Genomic DNA, 25,455 nt, shown 5'->3' with positions numbered 1-25,455 from the left:
CAATATTCTTAATGGAATTCAAAATAAATATTTAAATTGTATTCCATGCTTATGGTTTAAACACTTCAAAATAGCAACAAGAATATATATTCTGTAATTTAGTGTCAATTTTATGTCAAAATGTGAAATTGTATACTGATTAAAGGGTTTATTAGATTCAAAATTATAGCTGATATTTATTTTTTTAGTTGTGTAATCATTAATGAGAACTTTTTTGCTATGTTTATCTTCTTTGTAGATGTAAAGCAGTCATAGATCAGTTTGGTCAGAGAATAATTTCTAAGCATTTCCTTGTGGAGGACAGTTACTTTTCTGAGAACACATGCTCACATGTACAATACCGGTAAGGCACCCCTCCATCCTCCGTCCAAGGGATGGTGAAACATAGGAAAATTTAGCTGTGGTGATTATATTGACACTTCTGTATGTCTGTGTCCTTCAAGTTAGATGCAAATGTATACCAAACCAATAATATATCCAATATGTCTGCTGTTCTCTTATAGAGTCTGGTTGTAGAGGAGTACAGTCTAATTTTGACTCCTTTGCATCAGCTGGGGTTTGTCTGCAGCTCCTTTCACAGGCCAAGGAAAGATTAAAGCAGAGCTTGACTTGGTTTGGGGAGGTGACACTTTTATCACAACTTAAATCTTTGAAACATGCCTTCTGGTAGTTATGTAACTATAAATGAAACTTATCTGTGGAATCTGAATAACTGATTAACTGTTTTGTGCGTTACAGGCAAATCTCCAGGTCAGTCCTGATTACAGATAGATCTGTACTAAAAGCGGATTCAGATCAACAGGTAATTTTAGTTCTGTACTTTTTAATAAATATTGCTACATTAATTTATACAGTAATATGTATAAATTAATATTGGTGAAATAAAATGTATTAAGCCATAAACTGATGTATTTAATGCATTGTTTAAAATACCTAATGGCAATTCTGTAATAATCTTGGTTTTTTAAGATTTTCTTCTAGCAGAACAAATAATTGCATCCATTACATAAGGTAACAGATTTAATCTATGCAGACTAAATCCTAGTTTTGACAGCTAGTCTCTGAAATTGAAAATATATAGTTATGGGAAGAAGAAGAGAAACCCCAGACAATACATTTAAAACTCTTGGAGGAAAATGCTTATGGTAACCAACCCGAGAGCAATGGTGGCAATCTCACCATTAGGCCTGGTGTGAATGAGTACCAGCACACATCTGGTTCTGATACTTCCTCATCACCATTGTTCCTTTCAGTACCTTTTTCCTTCTCCTCACTGCCTGTTCTCTAGGAACATCTTTATGCATATGATTTTTCCTCAGTTTATATTCTTAAATTCCAGAAGTATGCCCCCTTCTTCTGATCATATCATGCAGTGACTGATAAAATCAACTTACTTATTAGTTTCGTGTAACTCTCAGACCTTTTCTACGTGTTACTGCTAAACATAGGTTCCAAAAATTCCTTAACTTAGAAGTTTTCTGATTTAAAACACATCTGTTTTGCATATGAGCATAAATATTTTCTTTTAATGATTGTGTAAACAATGAATTTCTTTTACATGCCATCCAGTGTTCTGAGATCTAAAGAGACAGTGCTAACCAAGATAGGATCTCTTCCCTCATAACTTGCAGTCTGAAAGATACACGTATAGACAGATGAATAGCAGCTATAGTTCAACATGACAAGTGTGAACAAAGACTGGTACAGCAGCTATTTTAATGCTCATCACACTCTTCTGTAATTGCCAGTTGACTTGTGTATCTTCCAGTAAACTATAAGCCTTGTGAATGTGTTGAAGAGTGACAGAGAGGCAGAAAAATGAAGAGAGAAAATAGAGACAGTTCTGTAGAAGCTGAACTGAGAAGAGTAGGAAACAGGAAGTGATTCCTGAAGAGAGATGTGGAAGTGAAGAGGGCTTTTCTTTTCTTTTTTTTTTTTATGTAGATTTTTATCTATATTATCTTCAAGGAGTTTTATACTTTTGTGTTTTACATGTAAGTCAGGGGGATCCTGGGTAGCTCAATCAGTTAACAGCCCAATATTGGCTCAGGTCATGATCTTACAGTTCATGAGTTCGAGCCCCGTGTCGGGCACTGTGCTGACAGCTCAGAGCCTGGATCCTGCTTCGGATTCTGTGTCTCCCTCTCTCTCTGCCCAACCCCACTCACACTCTGTCTTTCCCTCTCAAAAATAAATAAATGTTAAAAAAATTATGTCTGTGATGCATACTGTGTAAATTTTGGAAGAATATAAAATCTGTGTATAGATTTATTTTTTTTTTAATTTATGTCCAAGTTAGTTAGCATGTAGTGCAACAATGATTTAAGGGGTAGATTCCTTAATGCCCCTTACCCATTTAGCCCATCCCACCTCCCACAACCCCTCCAGTAACCCTCTGTTTGTTCTCCATATTTAAGACTCTCTTATGTTTTGTCCCCCTCCCTGTTTTTATATTATTTTTGCTTCCCTTCCCTTGTGTTCATCTGTTCTGTGTCTTAAAGTCCTCATATGAGGGAAGTCATATGATATTTGTCTTTCTCTGATGAATTTGCTTGGCATAATACCCTCTAGTTCTATCTGCATAGTTGCAAATGGAAAGATTTCATTCTTTTTGATTGCGAAGTAATACTCCATTGTATATATATACCACATCTTCTTTATCCATTCATCCATTGATGGACATTTGGGCTCTTTCCATACTTTGGCTATTGTTCATAGTGCTGCTATGGACATTGGGGTGCATGTGTGCCATTCAAACAGCATACCTGCATCTGTTAGATAAATACCTAGTAGTGCAATTGCTGGGTCATGGGGTAGTTCTATTTTTAGTTTTTTGAGGAACCTCCATACTGTTTTCCAGAGTGGTTGCACCAGTTTACATTCCCACCAGCAGTGCAAAAGAGATCCTCTTTCTCCACATCCTCACCAACATCTGTTGTTCCCTGAGTTGTTAATGTTAGCCACTCTGGCAGGTGTGAGGTGGTATCTCATTGTGGTTTTGATTTTTATTTCCCTCATGATGAGTAATGTGGAGCATTTTTTCATGAGTCGGTTAGCCATTTGGATGTCTTCCTTGAGGAAGTATCTATTCATGTCTTTTGCCCATTTCTTCACTGGATTATTTGTTTTTGGGGTATTGAGTTTGTTAAGTTCTTTATAGATTTTGGATACTAACACTTTAATATGTTGTTTGTAAATATCTTCTCCCATTCTGTCAGTTGCCTTTTAGTTTTTCTGATTGTTTCCTTTGCTGTGCAGAAGCTTTTTATTTTGATGAGGTCCCAATGGTTGATTTTTGCTTTTGTTTGACTCTGGAAACCTGTTGCGTTAGAAGTGGCTGCGGCCAAGATCAAAGAGGTTTTTGCCTGCTTTCTCCTCGAGGATTTTGATGGCTTCCTGTCTTACATTTTGAGTTTGTTTTTGTGTATGGTGTAAGAAAGTGGTCCGGGTTCATTCTTCTGCATGTTGCTGTCCAGTTTTCCCAGCACTTCTTGCTGAAGAGACTGTCTTTATTCCATTGGATATTCTTTCCTACTTTGTCAAAGATTAGTTGGCCTTATGTTTGTGGGTCCATTTTTGGGTCCTCTATTCTGTTCTATTGATCTGAGTGTCTGTTTTTATACCAGTACCCTACTGTCTTGATGATTTCAGCTTTCTAATACAGCTTGAAGTCCGGGATTGTGATGTCTCCTGCTTTGGTTTTCTTTTTCAAGATTGCTTTGGCTATTCGGGGTGTTTTTGGGTTCCATAAAACTTTTAGGATTATTTTTTTCTAGCTCTGTGAAGAAGACTGGTGTTATTTTGATTGGGATTACATTGAATATGTAGATTGCTTTAGGTAGTATCAACATTTTAATGATATTTGTTCTTCCTATCCAGGAGCAGGGAATTTTTTTCCATTTTTTTGTGTCTTCTTCAATTTCCTTCATAAGCTTTCTATAGTTTTCAGTGTATAGATTTTTCACCTCTTTGGTTAGATTTATTCCTAGGTATTTTATGGTTTTTGGTGCAATTGTCAATGGGATCAATTCCTTGATTTCTCTTTCTGTTGTTTCATCGTTGGTGTATAGGAATGCAACTGATTTCTGTACACTGATTTTATATCCTGCGACTTTTCTGAATTCATGGATCAGTTCTATCAGTTTTTTGGTGGAATATTTAGGGTTTTCCATATAGAGTATCATGTTATCTGCGAAGAGTGAGAGTTTGACCTCCTCCTGGTCGATTTGGATGCCTTTTATTTCTTTGTGTTTTCTGATTGCAGAGGTTAAGACTTCCAATGCTATGTTGAGTAACAGTGGTGAGAGTGGGCATCCCTGTCTTGTTCCTGACCTTAGTGGGGAAGCGCTCAGTTTTTCCCCATTGAGGATGATATTAGCGTTGGGTCATTCATATATGGCTTTTTATGATCTTGAGTTATGGTCCTTCTATCCCTACTTTCTTAAGGGTTTTTATCAAGAAAGGATGCTGTATTTAGTCAAATGCTTTGTCTGCATCTATTGAGAGGATCATATGGTTCTTGTCCTTTTTTTATTCATGTGATGAATCACATTGATTGTTTTGCAGATATTGAACCAGCCCTGCATCCCAGGTATAAATCCCACTTGGACGTGGTGAATAATTTATTTAATGTATTGCTGTATCCGGTTGGCTAATATCATCTTGAGGATTTTTACATCCATGTTCATCAGGGAAATTGGTCTCTAGTTCTCTTTTTTAGTGTGGTCTTTGGTTTTAGAATCATGGTAATGCTGGTTTCATAGAAAGCGTTTGGAAGTTTTCCTTCCATTTCTATTTTTTGAAACATCTTCAAGAGAATAGGTGTTAACTTTTCCTTAAATGTTTGGTAGAATCCCCCTGGAAAGCCATCTGGCCCTGGACTCTTGTTTTTTTTTTTTTTTTTTTTTTTTTTTTTTTTTTTTTTTTGAGATTTTTGATTACTAATTTGATTTCCTTACTGATTATGGGTCTGTTCAAATTTTCTGTTTCTTCCTGTTTCAGTTTTGGTAGTGTATATGTTTCTAGGAATTTGTCCATTTCTTTCAGATTGCCCATTTTATTGGCATATAATTGCTCATAATATTCTCATTATTGTTTTTATTTCTGCTGTGTTGGTTATGATATCTCCTCTTTCATCTTGATTTTATTTATTTGGGTCCTTTCCTTTTTCTTCTTGATGAAACTGGCTAATGGTTTATCAGTTTTGTTAATTCTTTCGAAGAACCAGCTTCTGGTTTCATTGATCTGTTCTGTTTTTTTGGTTTCGATAGCATTGACTGCTGTTTTGATCTTTATTATTTCCTGTCTTCTGCTGGTTTTGGGTTTTATTTTCTGTTCTTTTTCCAGCTCTTTAAGGTGTAAGGTTGGGTTGTATATCTGAGACCTTTCTTCCTTCTTTACGAAGACATGGATTGCTATATACTTTCCTCTTATAACCGCCTTTGCTGCGTCCCAGAGGTTTTGGGTTGTAGTGTTGTCATTTTCCTTGGCTTCCATGTACTTTTAATTTCCTCTTTAACTTCTTGGTTAGCCCATTCATTCTTCAGTAGGATGTTCTTTAGTCTCCAAGTATTTGTTACCTTTCCAAATTTTTTCTTGTGGTTGATTACAAGTTTCATAGTGTTGTGGTCTAAAAATACGCACCGTATATTCTTGATCTTTTTGTACTTGTTGAGGGCTGATTTGTGTCCCAGTATATAGTCCATTCTGGAGAACGTTCCATGTGCATTGGAGAAGAATGTATATTCCACTGCTTTAGGATAAAATATTTTCAATTTATCTGTTAAGTTCATCTTCTCCAGTGTGTCATTCAAAGCCATTGTTTCCCTGTTCATTTTCTGATTAGATGATCTGTCCATTGTAAGTGCGGTGTTGAAGTCCTGTACTCTTATGGTATTATTATCAATGAGTTTCTTTATGTTTGTGATTAATTGATTTGTGTCTTTGAGTGTTTCCACATTTGGAACCTAAATGTTTACAATTGTTAGGTCTTCTTGGTGGGTAGACCCCTTTATTATTATATAATGCCCTTCTTCATCTCTTGTTACAGTCTTTATTTTGAAGTCTAGATTATCTGATATAAGCTTAACTGCTTTGGCTTTCTTTTGTTGACCATTAGCATGAGATGGTTCTCCATCCCCTTGCTTTCAATCTGAAGGCGTCTTTAGGTCTAAAGTGGGTCTCTTGTAAACAGCATATAGATGGATCTTGTTTTCCTATCCATTCTGTTACCCTGTGCCTTTTGATTGGAGCCTTGAGTCCATTGACGTTTGAGTGAGTACTGAAGGCTATGAATTTATTGCCATTATGTTACTTGTAGTGTTGGAGTTTCTGGTGGTGTTCTCTGGTCCTTTCTACTCTTTGTTGCTTTTGGTATTTATTTATTTACTTACTTATTTACTTACTTACTTACGTACTTATATATTTCATCTTTTCTCCCCTCAGAGAGTCCCCATTAAAATTTCTTGCAGGGCTAGTTTAGTGCTCAAGAACTCTTTTAATTTTTGTTTGGGAAACTTTTAATCTCTCCTTCTATTGTGAATGACAGCCTTGCTGTATAAAGAATTCCTGGTTGCATGTTTTTCTGATTCAACACATTGAATATGTCCTGCCACTCCCTTCTGGCCTGCCAAGTTTCTGTGGATAGGTCTGCTGCAAACCTGATCTGTCTTCCCTTGTAAGTTAAGGACTTTTTTCCCTTGCTGCTTTCATGATTCTTTCCTTGCTTGAGTATTTTGTGAATTTGACTATGATATGCCTTGTTGATGGTCCTTTTTTGTTGAATCTGATGGGAGTCCTCTGTGTTTCCTGGATTTGATGTCTTCCTTTCCCCAGGTTAGGAAAGTTTTTTGCTATGATTTGCTCACATAACTCTTCTACCCCTTTTTCTCTCTCTTCATCTTCTGGGACCCCTATGATTCTGATGTTGTTCCTTTTTAATGAGTCACTGATTTATCTAATTCTTAAATCGTGCTCTTTTGCCTTAGTCTCCATCTTTTTTTCTGCTTAATTATTCTCCATGAGTTTAGCCTCTGTATCACTGATTATCTGCTCTGCCTCATACATCCTTGCTGCCATGGCAACCATTCGAGATTGCAGCTCAGTTACAACATTTTTTACTTCATCCTGACTAGCTTTTACTTCTTTTACCTCTGTAGATTCGGGTTCTAATCTATTTTCAATCCCATCTAGTATTCTTCTTATTGTGATTCTAAATTCTGGTTCAGACATCTTGCTTTTATCTGTGTTAGATAAGTTCCTGGCTGTCGTTTCTTCCTGCTTTTTCTTTTCGGGTGAATTTCTTCGTTTTGTCATTTTGAAGAGAGAAAAGGAATTAATGAAGTAAAAAAATTTTTAAATTAAAAAAAATTAAAATTAAAAAATTAAAAACAAGAAACACACACACAAAATGAAATAAATGATGCTATATCCTAGGTGTGCTTTGGTGTAGGTGTTGAAAGGGGCTTGATAGATTAGAGATAAAGTGGAAGAAAAAAATGGAAATCGTTTGAAAATTTGGAAAAACATATACACTGAAATAGAATAAAATGAAATGGTATAAGTAAAATAGAGTTTGAAAAAATTTACACAAAATAAAAAATATAGTAGAAAAAATTTAAAGAAAAATATTTTTAATAAAGATTGAAAATAAAAATATTTTTCTCTTTCTGAATTCAAGAAAAAAGAAACGAAAAAGAGAAAAAAAATTTGAATAGATTGACCAGCAAACAGACTGAAATACAATTGAAATTACTTCTTTTTCCCCTAGAAGTCATACTATGATGTGACTTATAGTCTGTAAACTAAGCAGGCCAAGAGACTTGTGTTCCTGAAAGGGGAGGTTGGCCCAGTTGGTGGAGCTTGGTGTAATGGTTCCGTTCTCCACTAGATGGTGCTGCTTAGCTTACTTGGGTTTATTGTTGTGGTGCTTGTAGGTGTGTATGTGCATGTGTGGGAGCAGTGAAAATGGTGTCTCCCAGCTACCCAGTCTGTAGTATCGGAACTCTGTTCTCACTGAGCAGGCAATCGTGCACCCATCCTTTGTATTCATCTTCCATCCACTCTCCGCTTTTACATTGTCCGTGACCAAGCCCCAGGCAGCACCTCCCTGTTGAGTTTTATCTCAGATGCGGCTGTTTTTCCCAACCCCTTACTTCTGAGGCACTGCAGCTTTGATCCGTTCTGCCCCTCTGCAGAAGGGTCTCACCTAGCAAATGGCCAAGTGCCAGCCACACCAAGTAATGTTCACGGGACCCTGCTGCTGCCGATGCCCAGAGAATGTGGCTGCGTGCCAGTCTTCCCCAGAAAAAGTTCACGCGATCGTGTGGCAGCAGCGTTTCAGGGATTATGGCAAATCACAACATGTATCTGGCACCAGGCTTCACCCCCAACGACCTTGTTCCAGCACCAGCATATGTGGTTATTCTCCCGGGTCTACTGGGGCCTTTTCCTGTGGGGGAGCCATACAGCCTCAACCAGATGTCCTCCCAGCTTGGGAACCACCTCTCCCCATGTGGCCTAAAGCCCCCTGGACTTCACTCTGCTCCCAGGGATTTGCCCTTCCCACCAGAGCACTGCCAGGTACCGAGTTGTGGAGTTTTAGACTCTGTGCTCCCCCTGTTTATAGGGTCTTAATGGAATTTAAGCCCTCTCCTTTCTCCTTTCTCCTTTCTCCTTTCTCCCTTTTCGTTCAGTCCTTGCGGCTTTTGTACTATTCCGCTTTCTCTCCAGCTGCTTTTGGCGGGGGGGGTCCTTTTTCCCGTACTCCCCCCTTCCCTCCCCCCCCCCCGTCTCTGTCCTCTCTCTGCAAGCAAAAACAGCTCCCTGCTCTCTGTGGCTTGTCTCTCCCCCAGTCCACCTCTCTGCACTGCGTGCCTGCTGAGTTGTGTGGTTCACGTTGTGCAGATTGTCATGTTAATCCTCAAATCAGTTTTCTAGGCGTGCAGGGTGGTTTAGTGTTGATCTGGCTGTATTTCATGGACGCGAGACACAAAAAAAATTTCCATGCTGTTCCGCTATCTTGGCTCTTCCCTATCAGGCTTTTCTTCTTCTTTAAAGAAGAAAAGTATGTATTTCTTTAAAGAAGAAGTGGATATTTCAACTGATGCTGTGGAGGTAGTAAAAAGGGAGGGAGAGTTTGAAGATATCCAGGAGAAAAGGAAGATAACTGATGCAGCAAGGTCCAGGTAAAGGTGGGGAGTATGAGATTCAGAGAACAGGTAAAACCGTTGACCTTAGAGGGGATGTGAGACACTTGCAATAAGAGGATGAATGGAGGATGTTTGTAGGTCTGGGAGTTTCCATCTAATGGAATCCATTTACTCTTTAAATTACGAAGTGAGGTCATCTCCTGAGAATTGAGATGTAAGTGTCGGGAACAGGTCAAAGCTCAAGGAAAGATATACAGTAATCACTGTGGGGAGTTGGAGTATGGCCTCTCTCATTGTCAGATGGCTGCACAGTGTTGGTTGCCGAATTGAGCCTGGTGGTTATGGGTGTATGGTGGCATTAATCTGCCCCTATCCTTTCAGCTCTTCCATTCTCTTACCCCACTTAATCTTCTCAATGATCTGTTAAGAGACCTACAATTCCTTGTCCTCTCCTTTTCCTCCTAGTTTACCATTCTTCCCTCTTCCTTTTTCATGTCCTGGTCCCCGTGGTGGATTTTCTGAACTGCCCTTCCCCCAACAGCTTCAATTCCTATGTAGCCATGCTCTTCCACTGTACCCACAGAGGAAAATTTTGTCTCTGGATGAGTCTGTAATTTACATCTGGATCACAGAAGGATACTTGAGAAAACCACACATCCACACAGACTGGCACTCCCACAGAGTCAGGGTTGCCAATCTCATTCAGCTAGACCGTTGCTACCACCAGTTAGTTTATCCACTGGTCTCGGATAGCTCCCTCTCCCATTCCTCTCAGTGCCTAGTCCAAATCTTTACTGTTTTACCCACCCTCCTCTGTCTTAGCTCTTTCACCTCACCCCTCACTTCACTGAGAAAAGTAAGGCCCTACTAAGCACAATGGCCCTTGACCTCCTGCCCCACCACCCACAACTGATATACAAGTACAGAGAGTAATGACAGGGCTCCCCTCCTTGTCCAAGGCCAACCCCATTCATAAGTGCTCTTGATATACACACATGTGCACGCACACACACCACCCTGCATCTGTGTCCTGTCTTCTGCCTTTCCCTGCTACTGGTACCTTGCCTTCAACCTATATACATGTACTAGTATTTTGTTCCAAAATTAATATTAAAAAAAAATCTCCTTTTGCCCCCATCTCTAATTGTATCCCATCTCTCCCCTGATCTCATCATCATTTTCAAGACAGTGTCTATACTTGCTCCCTCCAGCTCCTTACCTCTCATCCATTTCTAGACCAGCCTGGCTTTTACCTCCACATTTCTACCACAATTTTTCTTGCTAAGTTTATTGATAACTTTATAATGGTCAGGAGCATAGGACAGTTTTTTTTTTCTATTAGGTCTTTTCTGGTACATTTGACAATGTTGATTATTACCTTCTTCTTGAAACTCTATACTCCTTGGCTTCCATGATACTGTGCTCTCCTGGTTCTCATAACTCTCTGAATAGTCCATCTCTGCTTCTTTTATGGGCTCTATCCTCTTAAATATTGGGGCTCCCCCAGGTTCTCACTTCAACCCACATTATCTCTTGCTCTATGCACACTTGCTGCTGGACTCCATGTACTTACATAGTTCCAACTCTGCATAAATGTTGGTGACAGCTACTTCTTTATCTCCCAGGAATGTTGGTCAAACTTCTTGCTGGACATCTATCCCAAAGTCCCCTCAAATTGAACATACTCAGAACTTAACTCACCATTTTCCCTCTCAAAACTACTTATCCAGTGTTCCCTGCCTTCATGAGAAGCACTGATGTCCTTCCAACTAACAATTTCTTCCTCCCATCTCTGGTATCCCCTGAGCCTCCAGGTCCTCTCATTGTACTTCCTTGAATTGGCTCCAATATGCTTTTCCTCTCAGTTCTTATTCTCACTCCTCTGGTTTCAGAACTCATCTCTGCCTTGTAACTGGTTGTTCCTCCTCTCATCTTGTCTCCTTCAGATCCATCCTCTAAAGAGCTATCAGAGTGATCAGTCTAAAAGTGTACATTTATACTTCTCTTTGTTTCCTATATTGGCTTCTTTCCTCTTTGTGAATTTTGAAGCATATGTGATGAACCTTAAAGAGAGGAAAGGGTAGGTGTAAGTCTAGGTAAATTTTATGAAAGTGGTACTAGAGAGTTGAGGGTATTCCCTTTTGATGGCTTTTCCTAATCTCTATGAGTTTTAAGACAGTTACCTTCTCAGAGTTCAAGACACAGAAGGTACTGTGGTCGGGGTTACTGATTGTATTTAAATTTTTAAATAATTAGACATTATGGTTGTAGGAAACAAAAGAAATATAGGCATACCTCAAAGGTTTTGGGAGTCCAGTTCTAGACCACCGCAGTAAAGTGAATGTCACAATAAAGCAAGTCAAATGATTTTTTTTTATTTTCTCAGTTCATATAAAATTATGTTTACACTATACTGTGGCCTATTAAGTGTTCAGTATAGCATTATGTATAAAAAAATGTACTTACCTTAAAAATACTTTATTTCTAAACAATCCCAACTATCATCTGAGCTTTCAGTGAGTTCTAATCCTTTTGCTGGTGGAGGGTTTTGCCTTGATGTTGATGGCTACTGACTGATCAGGGTGGTGGTTACTAAAGGTTTGGGTGGCAGTGACAATTTCTTAAAATGAGACAACAATAAACCTTGCTTCATCAATTGACTCTTCTTTTATGAATGGTTTCTCTGTAGCATACAATGCTGTTTGATAGCATTTTACCCACCATAGACGTTCTTTGAAAATTGGAGTCAATCCTATCAAAATTTGTTGCTGCTTTATCAACTAAGTTTATGTAGTATGTAAACCCTTTGTTGTCATTTCAACAATCTTCACAGCATCTTTGTCAGAAGTAGATTCCATCTCAAGAACTACTTTCTTTGCTCATCCATAAGAAGCAACTCCTCTGTTGTTAAAGCTTTATCATGAGATTGTAGCCATTTAGTTACTTCTTCAGACTCCACCTCTAATTCTAGTTCTCTTGCTGTGTCCACCACATCTGCAGTTCCACTGCAGACTCCTCCACTGAAGACTTGAACCCTGAAATTCATTCATGAGGGCTGGAATCAACTTTCTCCAAACTCCTGTTAATGTTGATATTTTGAACTCTTCCTGTGAATCATGAGTGTTCTCAATGGCATCTTAAATGGTGAATCCTTTCCCGAAGGTTTTCAAATTACTTTGCCCACATCCATCAAGGGAATCACTGTCTATGGCAGGTATAGTTTGACAAAATGCATTTCTTACATAATAAGACTTGAAAGTCAAAATTCCTTGTGGATCCATGTACTGCAGAAAAGATGTTTGATAGGTAAAGATAGGATTGAGTATGTAGAAAGGGAGAGGCTAAGACTTGAAGATCCCAGGGAGCAAAGCCACATCTTTTAAAACAATGCTGGAAACATCCATGAGAAAAACTCCCTCAGGTGTAAAGTTTTTCTTAAGAATGTAACAAATACCACCTACTCCCCCTTCATGTTTCCCTCAGGAATAAACAACTCATCACCAACAGGTATCTTTTTTTTTTTCCTAAAAAGAAACCAAAAAGAAGAGGAGGAACAGACCAAAACCCTATAAAATAAAGTTGCTTGCTTATACTCAGGGGTATTCACTTTCAGATGCCCCCTCTCTGTAGAGAGATCTTTCATACTATTCTTACCTTCTGATCTTACACTCTGATAAACTTTTGCCTGCTGCTCATTTTATTCTGTGTCCACCTCCTCATTCTTTGAATTGGCTAAACAACGAGCCCCTGGCATTGAGGTATTTATTCTGCAAAATGTGTTAGCAAGCATGAAAACAACATTAATCTTGTTGTACATCTCCATCAGAGCTCTTGGGTGACCAGGTTCTTTGTCAATGAGCAGTCATATTTTGAAAGGAATCTTTTTTCTGAGTAGTAGGTCTCAACAGTGGGCATAAAATACTCAGTAAACTATGTTGTATCATCCAGGCTTTCTTGTTCCATTTACAGAGCAGAGGGAGAATAGATTTAAAATAATTCTTAAAGGCCCTAGGATTACTAGAATGATAAATGAGCATTGGCTTCAACTTAAAGTCACCAGCTACATTAGCCTTTAACAAGAGAGTCAGCCTGTCCTTTGAAGCTTTAAATCCAGATGTTGACTTCTCTTCTGTAGCAATCAAAGTCCTAGATGACATCTTCTTCCAATAGAATGCTATTCAATATCTGGAAAATCGGTACTGTAGTGTAGTCACCTTCATGAATTATCTTAGTTACATCTTCTGGATAACTTGCTGCAGCTTCTTTATCAGTACTTGCTGTTTCACCTTGCACTTTTTTAAAAAGTTTAAATTCAAGTTAGTTAACATACAGTGTACTTTTGGCTTCAGGAGTAGAGCCCAGTGATTCATCTCTTATATAGGACACTCAGTATTCATCCCAACAAGTGCCTTCCTTAATACCCATCACCCATTTAATCCATCCCCCCCACCCACCTCCCCTACAGGAACCCTCAGTTTGTTCTCTGTATTTAAGAGTCTCTTATGCAAAAGGGTTCCCCTATCTCCACATCCTCACCAACATTTGTTGTTCCCTGTGTTAATTTTATCGTTTCTGACATGTGTGAGGTGGTATCTCATTGCAGTTTTGATTTGTATTTCCCTGATGATGAGTGATTTGGACATCTTTTCATGTGTCTGTTGGCCGTCTGTATGTATTCTTTGGAAAATGTCTATTAATGTCTTCTACCCATTTCTTCACTGGATTATCTGTTTTATGGGTGTTGAATTTGATAAGTTATTTTTGACACTAACCCTTTATCCATTACGTCATTTTCAAATATCTTCTCCCATTCCATAAGATGCCTTTTAGTTTTATTGATTGTTTCCTTAGCTGTGCAGAAGCTTTTTATATTGATAAGGTCCCAATAGTTCATTTTTGTTTTTATTTCCTTTGATTTTGGAGACATGACCTGAGGTCGAGGTCAAAGAGGTTGCTGCCTGTTTTCTCCTGTTGGATTTTGATGGTTTTCTGTCTCACACTTTAGGTCTTTCATCCATTTTGAATTTACTTTTTGTATGGTGTAAGAAAGTGGTCCAGTTTCATTCTTCTGCATGTTGCTGTCCAGTTCTCCCAGCACCATTTGCTAGAGACTATCTTTTTTTTTTCATTGGATACTCTTTCCTGCTTTGTCAAAGATTAGTTGGCCATATATTTGTGGGTCCATTTTTAGGTTCTCTATTCCATTGGTCTAGGTATCTGTTTTTGTGGCAATACCATACTGTCTTGATGATTATAGCTTTGTAATACATCTTAAAGTCTGGAGTTGTGATACCTCCAGCTGTGGTTTTCGTTTTCAACATTACTTTGGCTATTTGGGGTCTTTTGTGGTTCCATACAAATTTTAGGATTGTTTGTTCTAGCTCTGTGAAGATGCTGGTGTTATTTTGATAGGGATTGTATTGAATGTGTATAGATTGCTTTGGGTAGTATTTGTTTAACAATTTTTGTTCTTCCAATGAGCATGGAATATTTTTCTATTTTTTTGTGTCTTCTTCAATGTCTTTCATAACCTTTCTATAGTTTTCCACATACAGATCTTTTACCTTTTTGGTTAGGTTCTAGATATAGCATTTTAAAAATACATCCTAACAAGTTATTAGGTCTTTGATCTCTGTAGCAGGGGTTTCTCTGCTGTCTTCTAAGCCTTTTTCAAGCCCAGCTATTAGTATTATGACTGTTGTTCTAAATTCTTGTTCAGATGTATTGTGTATATCTGTTTTGAGCAATTCTCTGGCTGTGATTTCTTCTTGACCTTCCTTTTGGGGAGAATTCCTCTATCTTGTCATTCTGGCAGTCTGTCTTTTATGTGTTTTAAAAACTTTTTATGTGTCCTTCACCTGAGACAACTGCTATATTAAAAAGGGACCGTACAATGTCCAGGCCTGGCACTCCAGGAAGTACTTCTGTTGTATGTTGCATGTACTCTGCTGTTGGGTTCTGGCTGCCCAGTCCCACTGATCAGTCCTCTGCAGAGCTCCTCCTTGCTTGCAATGATGGAGTGTTTGGACCTTTAACTAGGTGTGCTTTGATTTCTTTGTTGAAGTAACCCTGGAAAAAAAAGGAGGTGGGGGGAGCCTGATGCTATAAAAAGAGAACAATGAAAGGGGAGAAAAGAAAACCAAATAGAGAATTAAAACCTATAAGGTTGATTCCAAAGAAAGAGAAAGGAAAAGAAAGAAGAAAAAAAGCAAAAGAAAAGAGAAAAGATGGAACCCGAGTAGAATTAAAAAGCCTGATCAAAAAATATATATGTCTGTGTGTGTGTATGTATGTGTAGATAGATAGCTAGATAGTGTATATATGTGTAGATAGATAGATATGACAAAAAACAAATCAGAAACCATAAACCTGATTCGAAAAGAAAACAGAGAGGGAGGAAAGCAAGAAAGAAAAAAGAAGAAAATAAAAGGTTGTCTGTTGGTGCCTGAGGCTGGTGGCTGTGTTGGTCTGGAGGAGAGTCTGTCTACATTGAGTAAGTTAGTCTTGCTCTAGTAAGTGAGCATTTGCTAGGCACGGAGGGGTATGGTTTGTTCTAAGCGTGTACTGCCTCCACTGGTGACCGCTGTGCTACTCTCTTAAGTCCCACTGTGTTGGTGTTAGGAAAATTTCCGTCACCCCAATCTCTCCTCCCGACAGGGCTCTCACCCCCTGCTGTTCAGGCAGCCCTCACTGAATAGCGAGGGCAGTCAGCTTGCCCTGCACCATTATTCTCCTGTGGCTTCCCCTTGGCACTCTGATGGGATTCAAATCCTGAAGTCTTAATGGACCCCGAATGGTGCAAATCCAGATCCACTCCCCTCCTCCAGGGATCCTACTGCTGAAAGGCCTTTGGCTGGCACCTGCAGAGTATTTTGTCCTTGGGGAGGCAATAAAACCTGTTTCCAAATAATCCAGGAAGGGTACTATTCTTTCCCAGTGCACACTGGGGATCGTTACACCATGCTGTGCACTCCAGGGCCAGCTACCCACTCCCCAAGAGTGTGTGCATTGCTCTACTCTCGAGAAAGTCATGCACTTCCAAAACCTTTGAGTTTCAGCTCCTAAGGTTATGTACAAAAGAGAACTGACACTCTCCATACTTCTCATTCCCCCCTCCATAGTCCATAGAGGTTTTCCTCTTGTGCTAACTTGATGCCATAATTTCACAACCCCTTTTTCTTTCTCTCCCTTTTGTCTCTCCACAGAAAGGGTTCCCTCCCCTCTGTGGCTATGCTGGTTTATTTCCCTCATTTCATATCCACGCACCTCACTCCTGCTAAGCTGTCCACCGTCCAACTGTGGAGATCCTTCTGCTGCTCCACAGATCAATTTCCTGGGTTTTCCAAGTGATCTGACCTCAAAACAGCTATGTTTAATGGACAAAGAAAATCCCGGTCCTCCTACTTCTCCATCATCTTCACCTTGCACTTTTATGTTACGGAGATGGCTTCCTTCCTTAAGCCTTCTGAACCAACCTTGGCTAGCTTCACACTTTTCTGTAACTTTCTCACTTCTCTCAGCCTTCATAGAATTAAAGAGAGTTAGGGCCTTGCTCTGAATTAGACTTTGGCTTAAGGGAATGTGGTAGCCATTTTGATCCAGACCACTGAAACTTTCTCCATATCAACAATCTATCTCTTTACCTTTCTTACATTCTTATGTTGAGTAACACCTTTTACTTCCTTCAAGAACTTTTCCTCTGCATTTGCAACTTGGCTGTTCAGTACAAGAGGCCTAGCTTTTGGTCTGTCTTGGCTTTCAGCATCCCTTTTTCACTTAGAAATAAGCTTAATTATTTCTAGCTTTTGATTTAAAGTATGAGATGTGCAACTCTTTCTTTCACTAGAATACTTAGAGGCCATTATAGAGTTAATAATTTGCCTAATTTCAGTATTATTGTGTCTTAGGGAATAGGGAGGCTTGAGGAGAGGGTAGAGACTGGGGAACATTGGCTGGTGAAGCAGTTGGAGTACACAAAGCATTTATCAATGAAATTTGTGGTTCTATATGTATGGGCTCAGTTCATGGAACCCCTAAACAATTACAATAGTGACATCAAAGATCACTGATCATACGTAACCATAAAAAATATAATAAAAAAGTTTGAAATATTGTGAGAATTACAAAAATGTGAATTAGAGATATTAAGTAAGCAAAATGCTGTTGGAAAAATGGTACCAGTAGATTTGCTCAATGCATGGTTGCCACAGACCTTCATATTTGTAAAAAAAAAAATGCAGTATTTGCAAAGTGTAATAAAGCAAAGCACAATAAAATGTGCTATGCCTGAATGTTGGTGCAGTTCCTACAATACCTTTCTGGCTTTAAACGTTTTTACTCATAATCATTTGATAATTATTATACATTAGATACATGTTTTACTGGTTCCGCTCTCTTTAAAGTACATTTTGTGTCATGGACATCCAGCAGCAAAAGGGCGTTAAGAGGAATATGGAGAACACAGTTTTGGGGACATCTTAAGCCCAAAAATGTACTTCTAAGTAATGTGATAGTAGAATATTCATGGTTATCAAAAGAATATCTGTTTTGAGAACTTGTAGGCATTTCCTGTATTGGCTATCAATGTGACATCACAAGTCAAAATCTAAGCATAGTGCTCACAGGTAAAAGTGTAAATTGGGCTTCACATTTTGACAAGTGTTTTATATATGAGAGAATATAGTTTTCTCAGATTGAAGATTAAATTGAGAATTAATATTGAAACTTTTGGTTTTATAGAGAAACATTGACCTGATTGTCATTTTAATTATACGGCCATGCAATATATTAGTAGTGCCTATAGCATATCAGCATACTGCATATCAATAAACATTAATTAATTAATACTTTAAATATTTATTTATTTATTTTGAGAGAGAGAGAGCCCTAGCAAGGGAAGGGCAGAGACAGAGGGAGAGAGTATCCTAAGCAGGCTCCCCTCTATCAGCACAGAGCCGGATGTAGTCAGTCAATCTCACAAACCGTGACATTATGACCTGAGCCAAAATCAATAGGTGCTCAACCAACTGAGGTACCCCAATAAACATTATTTTAAAATAATTTTCCATTTTACTTTAAATTCTGGGTTTCTAGTTTTAGTGCTGGAATCCTTAAATTAAAGACATTCATTTGGAAACATTTTGGTATATGTTTGGCTACACTGTTGACATATTACTTTGCTTATTTCAATATCTTTCAGATATGTAACATTTTTAAATTTTAACACTCTATACCTACTGCTTTTAGCCATTATGAATAATCAAAATTAATATGATCTGTTTTCAAATACTGAAGTGCATATAATTCAGAAGTAATGAGTCATAATTTAATCCTTTGAAAATAATAAGTGAAGAATTTAACAAATATTAAAGATATTTGAAACATTTCTTGTCGATGAATTAATTATATGAATGCAACATATGTGATATATAAGTATATAAATAATGCAGAAATTGGACATTCAGGCACATGTATATGTTACATGTTTCAAATTCTGTTCTAAAATCTTTACAAGCTAAATTTTTTCAAACATCATGGAGTTTGAAAAAAAGATAATTTGAGAGTTAACTAAACTCTAATGATAGAAGAATGAAAATGAGATCTACCCCTTATGTCTAATATTTTATTTCTACTTTTCAGATTTCCATTTTGACAGTGCCAGCAGTGGAGACAGGAACTTTTGCTGTTCGGGTCATTGAGTTATGTTCCTCAACAATGACATGCATGAAAGGCACATGTAAGCACAGTAGAATCTGGTTGTCTTATGTGTTTGTTTTGGGAGTAAAGGGGGACAACCATTGATAAAGTTGTCTGGGTTCTGATTATAGTTTTGCTATATATATATATATATATGTATATGTATATATATATATAAATATATATATATATACATATATATATGTATATAGGCAATGTATATATATGTATATAGGCAATGTATATATATGTGTATATATATATACACACACGTATATATACACACACACACACATATATATATATATATACACACACACATATATATATACACACATGTATATATAAATATACATCCAAGTTAGTTAGCATATAGTGCAATAATGATTTCAGGAGTAGAATCCAGCGATTCATCCCCTACATATAACACCCAGTGCTTATCCCAACAAGTGTCTTCCTGATGCCCCTTACCCATCTAGCCATCCCCCCACCCACAACCCCTCCAGCAACCCTGTTTGTTCTCTATATTTGAGTCTCTTATGTTTTCCACCTCCCTGTTTTTATATTATTTTTGCTTCCCTTCCCCTATGTTCATCTGTTTTGTGTCTTAAATCCCACACGAGTAAAGTCATATGATATTTATATTTCTCTAATTTCACTTAGCATAATACCCTCCACTTCCATCCACATTGTTGGAAATGACAAGATTTCATTCTTTTTGATTGCTGAGTAATGTTCCATTGTATATGTGTACCACGTCTTCTTTATCCTTTCATCTGTGGATGGACATTTGGGCTCTTTCCATACTTTGGCTATTGTCAATAGCCCTGCTATAAACATTGGGTGCATGTGTCCCTTCGAAGCAGCACTCCTTTATCCTTTGGATAAAAACCTAGTGGTGCCATTGCACGATCCTAGGGTAATTGTATTTTTTAACTTTTTGAGGAATCTCCATGCTGCTTTCCAGAGTGGCTGCACCAGTTTGCATTCCCACCAGTGCAAAAGAGTTCCCCTTTCTCCACATCCTCACCAACATCTGTTGTTGCCTGAGTTGTTAATTTTAGCTATTCTGACTGGTGTGAGGTGGTAACTCATTTTGGTTTTGATTTGTATTTCCCTCATGATGAGTGATGTTGAGCATTTTTTCATGTGTTTGTTAGCCATCTGCATGTCTTCTTTGGAAGTGTCTATTCATGCCTTCTGTACATTTATTAACTGGATTATTTGTTTTTTGGGTGTCGAGTTTGATAAGTTGTTTACAGATTTTGCATATTTACCTTTTATCTGATATGGCATTTGCAAATTATCTTCTTCCATTCCGTTGCAGTTGCCTTTTAGTTTTGCTGACTGTTTCCTTCATTGTGAAAAAGATTTTTATCTTGATGAGGTCCCAATAGTTCATTTTTGCTTTTGTTTCCCTTGCCTCCAGAAACGTGTCAAGTAAGAATTGCTATGACTGAGGTCAAATAGATTTTTGCCTGCTTTCTCCTCTAGGATTTTGATGGCTTCCTGTCTTACGTTTAGGCGTTTTATTCATTTTCAGTTTATTTTTGTGTTTGGTGTAAGAAAGTAGTTCAGGTTCATTCTTTTGCATGTCGCTGTCCACTTTTCCCAGCACCACTTGCTGAAGAGACTGTCTTTATTCCATTGAATATTGTTTCCTGCTTTGTCAAAGATTAGTTGGCCATACGTTTGTGGGTCCATTTCTGGGTTCTCTATTATGTTCCATTGATCTGAGTGTCTGTTCTTGTGCCACTACCATACTGTCCTGGTGATTACACCTTTGTAATACAGCTTGAAGTCTGGAATTGTGATTCCTCCTGCTTTGGTTTTCTTTTTCAGGATTGCTTTGGCTATGTGGGGTCTTTTCTGGTTCCATAAAATTTTCGGATTATTTATTCTAGCTCTGTGAAGAATGTTGGGGTTATTTTGATAGGGATTGCATTAAATATGTAGATTGCTTTGGGTAGTATCGACATTTTAACAATATTTGTTCTTCCTATGCAAGAGCATTGAATAATTTTCCATTTTTTTGTGTCTTCTTCATTTTCTTTCATAAGCTTTCTATATTTTTCATGGTATAGATTTTTCACCTCTTTGCTTAGATTTATTCCTTGGTATTTTATGGTTTTTGGTGCAATTGTCAATGGGGTAGATTACTTGATTTCTCTTTCTATTGCTTCGTTATTGGTGTATAGAAATGCAACTGGTTTCTGTGCATTGATTTTATATTCTGTGACTTTGCTGAATTCATGAATCATTTCTAGCATTTTTTTGGTGGAATCTTGTGGGTTTTCCATATAGAGTATCATGTTATCTGTGAAGAGTGAAAGTTTGACTTCCTCCTTGCCAATTTGGATGCCTTTTATTTCTTTGTGTTCTCTGATTACTGAGGTTAGGACTTCCAATACTATGTTGAATAACACTGGCAAGAGTGGACATCCCTGTCATATTCCTGACCTTGGGGGAAAAGCTCTGTTTTCCCCATTGAGGATGATAGTAGCAATGGGTCTCTCGTATGTGGCTTTTGTGATCTTGAGTTATGGTCCTTCTATCCCTACTTTCTTGAGGGTTTTTATCAAGAAAGGATGCTGTATTTTGTCAAATGCTTTCTCTGCATCTATTGAAAGGATCATGTGGTTCTTGTCCTTTCTTTTATTACTGTGATGTATCACATTGATTGATTTGCAGATACTGAACCAGCCTTTCATCCCATTATAAATCCCACTTGATCGTGGCAAATAATTCACTTAATGTATTGTTGGATCCGGTTGGCTGATATCTTGTTGAAAATTTTTGCATCCATGTTCATCAGGGAAATTGATCTCTAGTTCTCCTTTTTGAGTGGGGTCTTTCTCTGGTTTTGGAATCAAGGTAATGCTGGTGCCATAGAATGAGTTTGGATATTTTCCTTCTGTTTCTATTTTTTGGAACAGCTTCAAAAACATAGATGTTAACTCTTCTTTAAATGTTTTGTAGAATTCTCCTGGAAAGCTATCCAGCCATGGGCTCTTGTTTTTTGGGAGATTTTTGATTACTAATTAAATTTCTGTTCAAATTATCTATTTCTTCTTGTTTCAGCTCTGGTAGTTTATGTTTCCAGGATTTTGTCCTTTTCTTCTAGATTGCCCAATTTATTGGCATATAATTGCTCATAATATTCTCTTATTATTGTTTGTATTTATGCAGTGTTTGTGATCTCTCATCTTTAATTCTTGATTTTATTTATTTGAGTCCTTTTTCTTTTTGATTAATCTGCCTAGGTGTTTATCAATTTTGTTAATTCTTTCAAAGAACCAGTTTCTGGTTTCATTGAGCTGTTCTACTGGTTTTGTTTATTTATTTATTTGCTTTGGGTTTCAGTAGCATTGATTTCTGCTCTAATCTGTATTTTCCTGTCTTTTGTTGGTTTGGGGTTTTATATGCTGTTCTTTTGCAGCTCTTTAAGGTTGTGGATTAGATTCTGTATCTGAGACCTTTCTTCCTTCTTTAGAAGGCCTGGATTCGTATATACTTTCCTCTTATGACCACCTTTGCTGCATCCCAGAGGTTTTGGGCTATGGTATTTTCATTTTCATTGGCTTCCATGTACTTTTTAATTTCCTCTTTAACTTCTTGGTTTGCGCATTCATTTTTGGTAAGATGTTCTTTAGTCTTCCAGTATTTGTTGTCTCTCGAAATTTTTTCTTGTGGTTGATTTTGAGTTTTATACCACTGTGGTTTGAAAATATGCATGGTATGATCTTGATGTTTTTGTACTTGTTGAGGGCTGGTTTCCCACTATGTGATCTATTCTGGAAAATGTTCCATGTGCACTCAAGAAGAATGTATATTCTGCTGCTTTAGGATGAAATGTTCTGAATATATCTGTTAAGTCCACCCAGTCCCATGTGTCATTAAAGCCATTGTTTCCTTGTAGATTTTCTGTTTAGATGATCTTCTTGTAAACAGCGTATAGATGGATCTTGTTTTCTTATCCATAATGTTACCCTATGTCTTTTGATTGAAGCATTTAGTCCATTGACATTTAGAGCGAGTACTGAAATATATGGACTTATTGCCATTGTGTTGCTTGTAGAGTTGGTGTTTCTGCTAGTGTTCTTTGGTCCTTTCTAGTCTTTGTGACTTTTTTTTCTTATTTGTTTTGGTTTTGCTTTTCTCCTCTCAGCGAGTCCCCCTTAAAATTTCTTGCAGGGCTGGTTTAGTGATTATGAACTCTAGTTTTTGTTTGGGAAACTTTTTATCTCTCCTTCCACTTTGAATGACAGTCTTGCTGGATAAAGAATTCTTGGTTGCATATTTTTCTGATTCAGCATGTTAAATATATCCTGCCACTCCGTTCCAGCCTGCCACACTTTGTGGATACATGTTCTGCAAATCTGTTCTCTCTTCCCTTATAGGTTAAGGGCTTTCTTCCCTTGCTGCTTTCATAATTCTCTCCTTGTCTGTATATTTTGTGAATTTGACTATGATTTCCCTTGTTAATGGTCGGTTTTTGTTTAATGTAATGGGAGTTCTCTGTGCTTCCTGGATTTTTTTTATCTGTGTCTTTCCACAGGTTAGGAAAGTTTTCCAGTATGATTTGCTCATATACAGCTTCTACCCCTTTTACTCTCTATTCATCTTCTTGGACCCCTATGATTCTGATGTTATTCCTTTTTAATGAGTCACTGAGTTCTCTAATTCTTATATCATGCTCTTTTGCCTATCCCCCCTGCCTTTTTTCTGCTTCATTATTCTCTATAAGTGTCTCTTGTATATTGTTGATTCGCTGCTCTGATTCATCCATCCTTCCTGTCGTGGCATCCATTCTAGATTGCATCTCATTTATTGCATTTTTACTTTTGTCCTGACCAGATTTATTTCAATGCATTTTTTTCAACCCTAGCCAGTATTCTTATCATCGAGATTCTAAATTCTGGCTCAGACATCTTGCTTATATCTATGTTGATTAAGTCCCTGGCTGTCATTTTTTCTTGTTCTTTCTTTTGAGGTGGATTCCTTCCTATCTTCATTTTGGAGGAAGAAAAGTATTAATAAAATACAAAAATAAATTTTGGGAGATTAAAAACGACACCAAAACAAATTCAAATAAAGTAAGCTAGATCCTAGGTGTGTTTTGGTCTAGCTATTGACCATATTTTTTTTTTTATTCACACACTTTTTGTTCACATACTTTATGTTCATACAATAAGTCATTCTATACCTTCCCCTTGCCTCTAGTTGGTTTTGTACCTAAATCTTCATAGGCCCCATTTTTAAGTTCTCCAGTGAGTTTCTGTGACATTCCAGTTCGTTTTGTAATTTTACTTATGCTTATTACAAACATACTTTCAAAAAAAATTTTTTTACTACTACTGGTTTTCTTCTTTGATTTTCCTTAGAATTCTTAATCCAGTTTCTTATCTTCTACCATATGTAAATGATCAACTTAACGTTTTTATGAGTCTAAAGTTACATAGTACTTTCATTTCTTTTACTAATATGTATCAAAATTTTTGTCTCTAACACTGTTCAGATATCATGCCTTCTACCACATATTTTGTAAAGATGTTTCAGTAAGTAGAAACCAGCAAGGATACATTAGATGTCATTATGCCTAGATCTAAATTGTGTACTGTAGTGATTACAAAGAAGCACACAGTGGCATCCCTAATTTGAAATGTTCATAATCTTATTAGACACCTAATAGAGCAAGACACTATTAACTGTGTGCAGTGTACTCTAATAGACATTTCAGGATAGGTGTAGTTGAGTACAACATAGGTCTGACCTTAGGGTACTCACAATCTAGTGGGACAGATAAGACAAACACAAAAGTCTCTGTAAGAGGCAGAATATGAAAGTACCAAAAGAGTGGTATCAACAAACAGCAGACTGGAGAGATTCATAGGAGGGAAGAAACAGTATCTTAAAAATTTTGTAAACTTATATTAATTTTTCTTCAAACTGTTACATGAATTATGAGAAGCAGAAGACTAATCTGGTTTGGCATAGTTAATGAAAACATGACAATGTCTTCAGTTGTAGAACTACTGCTTACTAAAAAATGTCAAAATGTGGTTAAACAGAGAGGAATGGGAGCTTGTTGCTAGTAGGCAGAGTGAAGAAAACTTTGCCCTTCTTGTTGTAATCTTAAATTTCCATTTGAGGAGTAGCTTACTCATGGTTTTCCCCCTTTTATAGTGATTTGTGATATAAGTAAATCTTTACCATGACAGTTACCCTTATTATTTTTCCCTATTACTTTTACCAGTTTTTGGTCATGTCTTTTTTATCTTTATTAGTGTCTTAAATATAAAACTACATTCATCTTTGATTTTCTGAATTACATTTATTTTATGTTTTGAATATCTTTTGTAAATTTATTTTTATAAATTATTTCTCTATGTGAAGTACTTTTGTATCTCCAGTCTAACAATATTCATTATTGACAGTTTAAAAAAGGAAAGTAAAATTACTATAATCCTATAGATGACAAACACTTGGTATGTGTTTACCTTGTTTTTTTATATGTATATACATATATATGTTCATAAGTATCCAGTACTGTTTTATATATTTTATAATCTACTTTTCAAAAACACTTAATACAACAGAATTTTTTTGT

At 37.2% G+C, this 25,455-nt stretch overlaps 1 protein-coding gene across 1 annotated transcript in view; it reads left to right on the top strand.

The window, feature by feature from the left end:
- The window catches only part of CHM (CHM Rab escort protein), a 261,692-nt gene that overhangs the window by 166,066 nt on the left and 70,171 nt on the right, over positions 1-25,455 (top strand). The window contains exons 10-12 of the mRNA XM_047076287.1: positions 239-343; positions 739-802; positions 18,789-18,885. Of these exons, the coding sequence (XP_046932243.1) occupies positions 239-343; positions 739-802; positions 18,789-18,885 (266 nt within the window). The remainder of the gene's footprint in view (positions 1-238; positions 344-738; positions 803-18,788; positions 18,886-25,455) is intronic.

Source organism: Lynx rufus, unplaced genomic scaffold, assembly GCF_022079265.1.
Source record: "Lynx rufus isolate CCGP_SWC_20201006 ecotype Redwood Valley unplaced genomic scaffold, mLynRuf1.p SCAF_14, whole genome shotgun sequence".
NCBI lineage: Eukaryota > Metazoa > Chordata > Mammalia > Carnivora > Felidae > Lynx > Lynx rufus.
This window is presented reverse-complemented; position numbering and strand designations above follow the sequence as displayed.